General features: G+C 37.1%; 1 protein-coding gene across 1 annotated transcript in view; it reads right to left on the minus strand.

Annotated features, from left to right (window-relative positions):
- Window positions 1-520: 520 nt before the first annotated feature.
- The window catches only part of VPS50 (VPS50 subunit of EARP/GARPII complex), an 84,698-nt gene continuing 72,737 nt past the window's right edge, over window positions 521-12,481 (minus strand). Inside the window, exons 23-28 of the mRNA XM_065666367.1 lie at window positions 9,029-9,177; window positions 7,846-7,942; window positions 7,519-7,677; window positions 4,957-5,078; window positions 2,443-2,632; window positions 521-1,275 (exon numbers count right to left, since the gene is read on the minus strand). Of these exons, the coding sequence (XP_065522439.1) occupies window positions 1,156-1,275; window positions 2,443-2,632; window positions 4,957-5,078; window positions 7,519-7,677; window positions 7,846-7,942; window positions 9,029-9,177 (837 nt within the window). The 3' untranslated portion in view covers window positions 521-1,155. The remainder of the gene's footprint in view (window positions 1,276-2,442; window positions 2,633-4,956; window positions 5,079-7,518; window positions 7,678-7,845; window positions 7,943-9,028; window positions 9,178-12,481) is intronic.

Here is a 12,481-nt window from a genome sequence, read left to right on the forward strand (position 1 = left end):
AAGAACCCAAACTGAGAATTTACAACTTGTATACATCAGTGGATTATAGCCTATGTAAACTATTTCACTTATTAGCTCAACAGTAGCATGTCTCCTTTTAACAGGTCTGAGAGTACTGCAAAAAGCTTATTATGTAACAATAAAAAAAAATTAAAAGTCTAAAACCTTATGTACTGAAAACCAAAGGCAAACACAAAAGCTTTAGTGGAGACTGTGATGCTCTGACAAACTGATTTCTAGGACAAAACTGTAGCCGAGCAATGCTGCTTTGCTTAGGATGAGCAGGGAATAGTAAAATTGTTTTAGTATCAATTCAAACCTTCAGAAAAAAACAGAAACAAAAAAAACAAAAAAACCCCAACCCTGATTATTCCTATTCCATGGCATTATTGCTTTGGAAAAGGGAAGACTGGCAGAAGGGCAAAAGGGAAGCACTATGAAAGGAAGAGTACTAACTTCTACTGTAAATGACATTTTGCATTGTTGACTTAGGAAAATAAAGTCTCACAAAGAAATCATATTAGTGTACAGTATTTATTACCTTCTATTAATCTGAAGTCAATCATTTTGATATGACTAAGTTAATTCCGAAATAAACAGATATTTTTAAATACATATGAAGAAGAGAGGATTTAACAGAAGAGTATTTAGTTGATCTGCACTCTTAATCTACATGCAAGATACATCGATCAAATATTGTACAGTTCCTTTCATTTTACACTGGCCCATTATAAAGCACAAATTCTGAGGGTGAAAGCAGGGAGAAAAGAAGCAAGTTTTTCAAGTAGCCCTTTTATTAAAAAAGAGCATCATCTATATATTAAGCCAATGTATTTCTCTCTGACTTTGATATTACTTACAGTATACAACTTTGCAAAATATACAGCTCACCAATAATACACAAACAAGTGGCCCTTTACTAAGGGCATGTAACAAAGGAAAAAAAAAGGAAGAAATACAACAGAAAATAATTCTACAGATTAGAAAAGTCATATTTTAGAACATTATGCCACTTCAGCGTATCTCCAATGCTGGTAAGAAAGGTCATGCAAAATGCTTTTTAAGAGAATGTTGTCATTAGTCCATGAGATTTGTCTGCATGCTTCACATGAACAGAAAAAGGTACAAGCCACAGGGTAAGGTAGCTTTCTCCAGTTATCTTTTAGGCCTGTCTATCTCATCAATAGTGGCTAGCAGCTTCTGTCTTGCCTTTTTGTTGATGTGGGAGCCCAGGCAGACATTCACCAGGTTGGTCAACTGCTTAGTGGAATATTCCTGGCAAATGAAAGCAAATCATGTTATGGCAGAACAAAACATGAGACGAACATTGAAAATTAACCTCAGGCATACACCTGTGGATTTTCAGCTGACAGTAGCAGTCAGTATGCAAGGGAGATTTAAAGTAGTATTTAAGTCAGGTCTGGATAGTTTACACAGTGGAGGCAGAGGACAAAACTGTATTTTGCTATATGGGGGATTATAATGGAAAATGCTTACAACTTTAATAGTGCTGGACTGAGTTCACATACATATGTATAAATCAAGTTTTAATGTATTTTCCATACTTTGGGCAGTGTGGTGGGAAATACATATGCAAATAGGATAATCTTTTTTACTTTTTTTACTTTTTTACATTTTTCTAAATGAACTGTGATGAAAGTTGATCATCTTTTTTCAACTTCTCAGCTCCAACAAACTTCTAAATACTTCTGTCTACAGGTTTTCCAAACAATGTTAATTTCAGTACATGATAAAGGAAGAAAAATGGCAAAAATGTTAAAGACTAGAATTCTTAACACCTGACAAAACATCACATTTGCCAGTACTACCCTTATATGTAACACCATCAAAAATATAATTTCCACCAGTAGATTTAAACAAGAGGTTTTCCACATAGGTCACCAAACAACAGCTCACAAGCTCTCTTGTGGCTCCAGGTAAAACAAGGAAAACTATACTAAAGACGTATTTCTTTCACCTATCTCTAACATGATTTCAAATAATCCCAAAATGCAGATCTCAAAATGGTCCATTTTAAAAGACTTTTCACTTCAACAATGGGCAGCTCCAACAGCATGTGACTATTACTTACACAGTCCTGTTATAACTGTTAGGTTATGCTATCATGAAAACATGCTAAATGCATTCAAAACACAAATGAAGCCTTATCTTTGACAGCAATGTTATGCAATATTATTAAGTGAAGGAAGAATAAGCACTTATCTAGAGAAAAACTCTTATCCATTGTGCTTTACAACTTAGCTTAAGCAATCTGCTCCTAAAGGTGAAGTAAAACTTCCTGGTGTGGTTTCAAACCATACTTTTTGATGATCAAGATGTGCACTTTGACATGTTTCGAACAGCACAAGAATGTTTTTAACTTAATTTTGCTCTACTTCTCTACATTTTTTGACAGTAAAAGAATGCAAATTTAACTCTTACCCTATGTTCTTTTATCCAGCATTCCATGTCATTTTCTGTTAGGTAGTATGCTTTAATGTAGGTTTCCACAAATTCTTTATCTGGAATAGGTCTAATGTCTGTTAACTTCTCTAGTTTCATTAAGAATTGTTGAAAGTCCAGTTGCATCAAGGCACGTCCTTCATTGCTGCACTTCTTTACATTAGCATAACTGAAATGAGAAAAGCAGTGGAAAGTAAGGAATTAAAAATGAATGTTAACTTCTCAAAGTTGTTTAACTTAGTATTTCAAGCATTGAGGGGGAACATAATTACGGTTTTAAGTTAAAAGCATACAAGAACTTCTCTCAGAATGCCCGATGAAGGGTTTTATTTGCATTAGTATAATGTTTTAGCCCCACTCATAGAACAGAGCTGCACTGTACCCATTGATACTTAAACCCACCACCATCCCACACCAAAAGCCACTAAAAATCCTACATTGGAGAACTTACTAGAAGTGGGTTAAAGGAAATTAAATCAATGCTGATCAGCATACTAGACAGTGGCATCAAGTGATTAGTGACCACTGAAATCTGAAACGTAACACACAGCTTTAAGAACGGTCCCCAGGAGCTCACTGAGCCAAAAGTGAACATCAGAGAAAGGCACAAACCTGTTTGTTCAAAAACACCCAGAACAACCAGAGGATAAAGGGTGGCAGCACTGGCTAATCTCTGTGAAAGATTAATGTTTTAACGAGAGTAGATTGATAGAAAACTGGTGACAAGTTTGAGCTCAGAGAAGAAGAAACAGTAGATGAGCTTAGGGCAGGGTAATACCAGGAAGGATTACAATGGGGTGTTAGGCAACAAATCAGGAAAATTATCTTTGCAGTTTTTCAAATGGGTAAGAAATTGCATTTGTAAAGATCAAAGGAAATGACACTGCAATGCCCTTAGCAGTGCCAGTTTCAGCTGTGTACAGGAAATAAAAAAGCTTTGGTATGAGGCACAGTGCATTGATAGACTTAATCCAGCCCACCACTGGACAAAGATTCTCAATAGGACACACTGAAGTACTTCAAGAAGCCAGATGGGAAAAGGAAAGAACACAGAACTAGGAGACAGGGCAGGGGAAAATCTAAAGGCACTGGACAAATCACATCAGAGAGGTATTCCCAGTCCACTCTGACCAGACAGTGAAATGTTTAGGTGAAAGAAAAGGTGAAAGTTTCATGCTTAGTCACAAGTGTGAATCAAAAATGCAGTGTGGAGCAAGATATACGAGTGATAATCTTCGGAGGTAAGAACTAAGTGATTTGTGAATAACGTAGTCACAAAAGATGAGTAACATTGTCAAGAAAAAGAAACAAGTCCAAAACAGGAACAAGTGTTGGGGCATAGTAGGTTCATAGTGACTAATGGTGCTACCCACTTGAAAGCAAAAGGGCCAGGGGGAGAAGAAAGATGCTTTTGTTCCACTTTGACTTCAGGCACAATAAGCAGAAAACAAATTTCAAAATGAGAAGACAGTTGTATAGGTCATGTCATACGAAGGAACCCAGAAGCCAGAGGGAGTTTCATGGCTGGATTTAGTCTCCCTGAAAATGAAACTGATCTGAGACTGCAACAGGATGATGGCATAAAAAGAAATGGGCATGAGTATAAAAATGATCGTTTCATGGAAGCAGTGGAAGTTGATGATACTCAACAGCTAACATTTGGAGAAGCAGCATGTTGTTGAGGTCCTAAACTAGAGCAGACAGAAGGAGAGTGGGACGGAAGGAAGTAAAATAGGTAGTAAGGAGTGCATAGGGTAAAGATAACCAAGAAAGAAATATGGAAACATATGCAGAAGGAGTGGAAGACAGCATGTATTCTGTAATGCAGAAGTAGTTGCAATGAGAGCCCAGACATATGTAGCAAGGCGACAAGGACACAAAAATAAATACGGTGATGGAAAGACTACAATACTCAGGCTCCAATACTGACTCTGAAAAGACTGGGACACATTAAGGAGGGAGGGATGAGCAAGGTGTAGCAGTTCCTGACTAAGGTGCTTGAGCCTCTCTTGATCAAGCCAACTAAGACACCACTCCATTCCTGATGAATTTGGAAAAATCCTGCTCTGCGGCTATTCTAAAATAACTGTTCAGGTTGACAACTCCATCCTTCTTCCTGGCAAAGACAAATGGCATCACCATAGAGATACTGACAATTACACGTCAACATTCTTCTTTGTTCTGTCAGGAAATTGTAATTTTCATATAGAAGTTTCTTTGAAAGAAAAATACATTGTTTCAAATGCTTCAATAAAACGCTCAATGTCATTCTTCATCAGTATGCAGGTACAAGACCATTCCCTTTAAACTTAACGCTGTACCAGACTCCATGAAACAGCTGCTTAAGGACCATGTTATGGCTTGATATTTTTTAGGCCTCCAAAAGCACAAGAACTTACCAGTGCACTACAAAATTAGAACTTTCAATTGCATAAAATAGACATTATCATTATGGCATATTTACCCAAAGCAAGAGTTTCATGAACTGCTTACCCTTCCACAAGAGTTCTATTGGCCAAGCGTATGCAGTGCTCCCAAAGGATGTTGGAGACTGGCAGGGGAATACGGACTCTCCTAGACACCTCGTTCAACCTTTTGTTAAATTCTTCAAACTCCTGATGAAACATGAAAGATTCCTTTAGCTTAAAAGGGATCATACTCTATACACCCCTAGCAACCACAACAAAGAATTAGAAATGCACATGAAAGAGCATACTGAAAAATAAGAACAAAGCAGAGAAGCTTAATAGGCACAGACTGCAGAGACAAGCTTAACCACTTTCTAGTGTATCATTCACATTACCTCAAGTGATACTGCTCTGTTCCCCAGAGGTGCAGTTTGCCCGGAAACTGACACCTCTGAAAATTAACCCAGTAGCTAATCCTTCAAATGCCATTTTCATTGCTTCACTCCCTAAACTCATCTTTAACTTCTTTAAAGTCAATATACAGCCACTAAAGAAAATCCTTCTTTATCCTTCTAAATACCCACCCCCATCAGCTTTCAAACAGAAGCTCAGAAATATAGTAACCACTTTTCATTCTTCAACCTTTCACATTAGATAAGTTCCCTGGTGCTTTAAAAGGAGCTGAGAGCACCCACTGAAGAGTCCAAATCTTAACTGTTTAGAAGTATACTGCAACACGAGATAACAATTCAGGTTGAGAGAAGGCACCTGGTTCCACCTGAAACATCAACAGCCTGGATGGATTTGAGCTGTTACTATGAGTGACACACTAGTCACAACTGAACGTAATTACTGCTACTGTAATTTTGTGACTTACATCAAGTGAAATAAGTCTGCTGCAAGTGACTAATGCCTCTGTCATTTTAAAAAAGTATCAAACTTAAATATAAAACAGACTAATAGCGAACTTCCCTGTGTAGCCAGCAAAAGCAGGTTTTGTACTGCAGCCTACTAAGACCACGCTTGTCCAACAAGGTGCTTTCATTTCAAGGCTGTTAATCTAGATGCTTCTTTCCTCTTTTTTTTTTTTTTTTTCCTCACTCTCCCCCTGCCTGTCAAAAATCCGATGTGTGAAAAATACCCGGAAGGAATCTCAGCAATCAGTTTAACCTAGTATCTGACCACATAATTGGTGCTTAACACAAATTTTCTGAAAGAGGAATTTGGCAAGAGAAAGCAGGGTACCACAATGTCATGCTTTAACTGGCATGCAACCCATTTCCGAAGATGAAGATGCCTAACACTCCATGATAATGAATTTCTTGAACAATTCTCTTTTCCCACTTCATTTGCTTCCATACTTATTATGACTCTAAATACAGAATCTCAAGTAACTGTAGACATGGCTAAAATAAGTTTGTTTTTAAATTAAGCATTGTGCTTACATCTGACACACCTAGAGTTCCAGGGTACACAGCAAATGACTTAACTGCTTAGCAGTAATCAAAAAGCTTCTGTAGCAACCATTATTAGCTATATAATGCAGAAACCAGAAATGGTTTTAAATGGTATTAGCCCTGACTGTCCTGAAGCAAATTCTTCAGCAGTTCCACATCCACAAAAGGAAAAAGTTCTACTGCAGAGACCAAATGTTTTAAGCACAAACTGATTTCAAAAAGCCATTGCAACATATAGAATAGTAATCACAAGATTCAGTCAAATTCAGTGCAATAATATATCTTCTGTCAGCTTCTTCCTTCTTTGCATTGATTTATTTTAAGCAGAGAACAGCTACAAAGTACCAAGGTGTAATCAAACCTGCTATTCAACACAGATTCGCAACTTTTTCTCTGATACATACTTCACACAACCTTAAAATATTTTTTCAGCTTCTGTGTAAGAATTAATGTAATTCTACCACTGCCAGAACTTCCTTTTAAAGACCTTTAGAAACATCATTTAGGCACACAGAAAATGATGAGAGAGGGATTCTTCCAAGAACAGGTTCTGTGTGTGTAAGACACAGCAACTGTATAGCCACTTCTACTGAATGCAATTAAGAAGCTGGGTGAACAACTTTCCTTCTACCTTCCTTTTCAAATGCTAACTTCTGAATATAGCAACTTCAACTGGATAGTGCACAGTCATTCTCAGTTCCAGTCTGACCTATAGTCCCCATTATCTCAAAAATAACCATAACATTATGCAGAACAGCAAATAGCCTTTGTTAAAAAACAAACAAACAAACAAAACCCACCTTCTACCGACCCCCCAACCCCTCCAAAAAAAAAAAAAAAACCCAGAACAACCCTGCCCAACAGAAAAGCCCAAACAAAAAACACTATCTCAGGCCACTGAAATTTCCTCACTGTTGCTCTGGTTATGATACATATATCTACCATTCAAGACTAAGACAGGAAACTCATTAAACTTTTATTGTCATTTTCACCCACCATGCAGTCAACAAATCATCACTGAAGCAATCTGCTAGCAGCAAGAACAATAAAAATTCTGGACTGACCTACTTTTAACAAATTCCCATTTGTCAGAACACTGTATTGCTTTAACCATGCTTCACAGTTTTAGCGATTACAGCAATTTAATGTTTATATAAACTCTCGCACGCTGTTTCCCTGAAAGTACCCACCTTTAAAAGAGCATCTACATATATATTGTGTTGTGACATTATTTCCTTCACATCCCATTTCACATTAGCCATGAGAAGCAGCATTTGTTCATAATCAATTGCTTTAGCAGCAACAATCCAATAAACAGGTTTACGTAGTTCACTGGCAGTTGACACTGTCTGAAACAGAACAGAAATAAAATGCAATTCAGTAAATTCCTGGCTAATAAAAGCAGTATATAACTCAAATGTGTAAGTATTTGCACCATATTGTAAAAGTTTGAAATTTCTTCTACAAAGTTTCAAAACTTTTGTTTAAAAATCAGCTGTGAATTACACAATTCTGACCTGAGAATAGAACTGCTGAAGAAAAGGCTTCTTGGCAGCTGGCATCACTGCATCAAGATGAGGCTGAAGACACTCAAACTGCTCAGCCAGAAATACCCTTTGAAAGCAAAGAAAATGCAACATTTGGCATGTCTCTGTACAACTTTTACTCTACAGTTAATATATCTGCCCATAATGATATGTAACCTTGGAATATTTAGCCGTAAGAACCGTAACAATGTATCAGCAAGTATCCTCAATTCTGTCAATTTTAAAATATGACTGCAAACAAGAAAATGTATGAATAAAGACACTAATGCTTGAATACCAACAATTCATATTTCTTTTTACGCAGGATACACTGCAAAGCTCTGATCCAAATAGTAAAGTCAGTGGAAAAGCGTCCCGTAATTGCCATACTGCAGGGCAGTCAGTATCAATATTAAGAAATCCGTGTCGGAATTCGAAAATAACATTCCACATTACTTATATACAAGGGAATCTCTAAAAGATACAATATGAGATCACATTCTTTCTCAGGGATAGCATTGGTTAATAACAACATAACAAAAAATAAATTTCTAACTAAACATAAATGAATGCAAAAATAAAATGCTCCTTTGAAAGTACATTTTTAAAATTAACTTCTAATCTTCACGGGTCACTTTGTGTGTGGGGAAAAAAATAATTCCATCAGACTCTTCCTATTATTTTGACCAAATAAAACCTATTCTGTGAGTTTTGTGTTACTTGCTTGCTATAATCTCCTCTTCATAGGTACATTTCCACACATGGCAAAGAACATTGCAATCCAAGCCAAACCAATATGAACTAAGCAGTTCTGAGTCTCAGCTATCACCATTTGAGTACTTAATATAAGGTTTACATGAACCATACACATTAAATACTCCCATCAGCCTCTTTAAAATTAACTTTTCTCTTTGTTAGATTTGGCCTTGTACTGTCACAAATTACTGGACCAGCTGCAGTAAAATTTCATTGCTCATGCTTGCAGGTGGTTAGACCAGATGGTTAGGCCCCACTACCTTTAATTAAGAAATTACCTCTATCACTCATATTTAAAATCACATTGAGAAGCAGGAATTTTTGATCTCTCCAGAGCATTTTGGCTTGTAATCACAATCTCTTAAACAATCCATAGCTTCCAGGGACCACAAAATGCAATGTATAGTAAATAACCTACAAAGACTCCGTGGCCACCACTCTCTCTGCCAAACCATACAGTGAATTGCCAGATGTCAAAATTACAAGATGACTGAGATGTGGGCTTGGCACCTTCTCCTTTCTCTCTTCAGCAGCTGTGAGAGTTCCTGTGGGATCAGCAGAGACCTCCTAAAACAAAGAATTAAACAAATGAAAAACCACAAAGACGGCAAGAATGGCTCCAGCTGAGCAGTTTCAGATGACAGATAAGATGAAGGAATGTTTCTAATTCCAAGTTGTAATTTTAATCAAGTCTGAATGAAAAGATTTTTCTATTTTAACAGTGTGGTATTTAAACAGGTGGAAAAAAAATCATGTCATGTAGATCAGTATTTAAGTGGAAAGAAAAAAAGGCACAGAACAAAATTCTTACTCCACCTTATTGCTCATACAGGCTTTAGCCCAACTGCCTACTGGGAGACTGACTTCTCACCCTCAGAGATCGTATCTTCAATTTGACAGCAACCAAATAAGGCAACAAATCAAAGGAGTATTACTTATACATGAGCTTTACCGTTCATGTGAGCGGCAGCTAACTTGAGTAAAATACAAATGATGTTTCTAAACAAGTTCTCATTCCATAAAAACTTCTATCCTGCAGACATCTCAAATGTAGAATGTAAGGAAATATTCACAGCAGAGGAAAAGAATCTGTAATACAACAGCTGTTGTAAAACTAAAACCCAAACACAAAACCCAAACTGAAAACAAGGGAAAAAAAAGGGGAGGGGGGGGGGGGAATGAGAGGGGGTGAAAAAGTGAAAAAAGCCTCACCTCTGCATTTGAAGAATATTAAGTACACGTTACAGCTAGAAGGGGAATCACAGAAGGAAGAAATTCCCAGAGCTATCATACCAGTCTAAGCAGATATATAAATAGACACCCCTCTGAAGTTTAGCTATTTGCCAAAACCATATCAGTACATGAAAACATAAATGTAGTTCTGGCTTTAGATTAATCACTCATATCATGCTTACTGCTTACACAGAGGCTATAAAAATACAAGAAATGCTACAAAATGAAGGTGATATAGAACCCAGAATACATGAATATGGCAGTGATTTCTTAAGTAAGAACCTTCCATGACCCTGGGGATAGAAACTCTGTGGCCAGGCAGGTGCTACAACATATCACTCTGCCTGTAGGGAATGAAAACAAATTTGGGTACTAACACAGAGATAAAGTAGTGCTACAAATAATTTCTTCAAAGCAGGATCAGCTGCACAACATGTCTGCTACAAAATAACATATGAACACAACCAATATGACAACAATAATGCTTAAATATGACATTTATGGTTCAACTCAAAAAATAAATTAGCATAATTCTCAGATTGCTGTAAAACTGGACAAAGATGAAGTCAAAAACTTGATAATAAATATAGCAGCTGTGCAGTTTGGGTTTGGGTTTTTATGGTGGGTTTTTTTGGGGGGAGGGGTTTGGGGGTTTTACGGGTTTGTTTGTTTGTTGTTTTGTTGGGGGTTTTTTTTGTTTGTTTGTTTGTTTGGTGGGCGGTCATTTTTTCCCCATTGGAGATACAAACAAATTGCAGTGAAGTAATTAAAGAAGGAGGAAGAGGAATAGACTCAAGCTGACCACAACAGTCACCGGCAGTTTCTTCAAGCTTCACAGCAGAGAACAACTATGAGGAGTGACATGAAAGAGAACATTTCTATTCACGTTTTTTAGACAGTTTTGCCTAAGAAGAAAAGGAGAGCAATGAGCATTAGAAACAACAATGGAACTAAGCCATTGTCTAACTCATTCTAATATCAGTCTTGAGACAAGGAAGAATATGCATTGCAGATCTTGAAAAGCCAAGAGAAAAGGTACCGCACAGCTGACCAACTGAAAAGGGAAAAAACAATAGGGAAGTTATCTGACAGCAAAATATCTGACAGATCCATTGTGATTATGCTGCAGTAATTAAAGACAGGGCAGGCAAAAATGGATTATGTCAAAATGTGTAAAGACTTGGTGAGAATTTAAGTGATACAGAGTGAGCAGAAAGATCAACACTTTGCTGCTATAGACAAAGCAGCAACAGAATGTGTTTACTGCTTAGATGAAAACCAAGCCAGAAGTGACATTAAGAATATAAGACAAGAGGGGAAGATAACAGTGTCCAAGCTGTTGAAAATGGTTTGAAGTGTGGGGGAACAAAAAAAAAAAAAAAAAAAATCACAAGTTCCACTTTAACTATCTTGAATTTTAGTTGACAGTTACCTCCTATCATATAACAGCCTGAGGCAACAGAGGGGTGGATTTCCTAAATCAGAAAGGCTCTTTCAGGTCTGCGTCTGCCAAAGATGTCAAACACAAACATAAAAATGGGTACAGCAGATGGAACAAAGCACAGACTGGGAAAGCAGAGTTCTCACTATCAAGGGTGAAGAAATTATCTTCAGACTTCTAAAAAAAACCCCACCCCTATAAGAGGTTACAGAAGCAAAAAACAGATAAAGCAGGGAGCCTTGAAGGATCACAGAAATTCTGACATTAAAACCAAAGACTGCTGACTGAGCAATACCATCAACACATCATTTGTAGCACTAAAAGATCTCACATAAAGAGATCAATGAGCAGAAGAAAAAACTTCTAAAAGAAGCTTACAGTAAATAGTATCAGATAAGTTGCACTGAACACGGGAACAATTACAAAGACTAGCCGCATCACTACGCTAGTTGAAAAATGAATTTTCTTTGTTCTGATCTGTGTTCAGGTTCAGCCAGATAAATCTGCAATTAAACTGGCCTGACATTTCACAATACCATGAAGTTTGCATTCTGCTGAGTCTATCAGAATAGTTTAGCAAGCCAAAAGGCCTGGGTATGTGCTAAAATGCACGTAACCTCTTCTAGTCAGCTCTGAAGATACCTACCTAGTACATCCACAAGTACACTGCAGAAAGGCAGTAACATCTAATCATCCAGGCATAACAGTCAATTCTCTAAAAATATTGACTGAATCAAAGACAACTGTCAAAACCCACGCTTTATCTGCTGTTTTTCAAGTCATTCTCAAAAAATTAACAAACAAACAAAAAAGAGAAGATTTGAACTGTTTACACATTATTAAAAAAGCCAGACCTACAGCCCATCAACCAGTTCTCTAGTCTTAGGATACTGTTCTAAGCTCTGTTCAGCCACAGAGCTGAGAGAGCAGTATCAGTGGTAAAGGTTTAAGCATCTTTGTTTCTTTCAAAGACTAACTACAAATTGTGTAAAACCCGAATATTACAAAGATTTAATTTTGTATTTATGCAGTCCAAAGTTGCCCATCACTTCAGTACTGAGATACATTTTAAACTTTTTCTTTTCTATCTGCCTGCTTCCCATGAAGCTAAATATCTTGTGAACCTTTTAAATGCTGAAGACACAAAATGTGCATGAGACAACTGGCTCAAAGGGATACTAGGGTTCAACAACCAGG

Source organism: Lathamus discolor, chromosome 2, assembly GCF_037157495.1.
Source record: "Lathamus discolor isolate bLatDis1 chromosome 2, bLatDis1.hap1, whole genome shotgun sequence".
Classification (NCBI taxonomy): domain Eukaryota; kingdom Metazoa; phylum Chordata; class Aves; order Psittaciformes; family Psittacidae; genus Lathamus; species Lathamus discolor.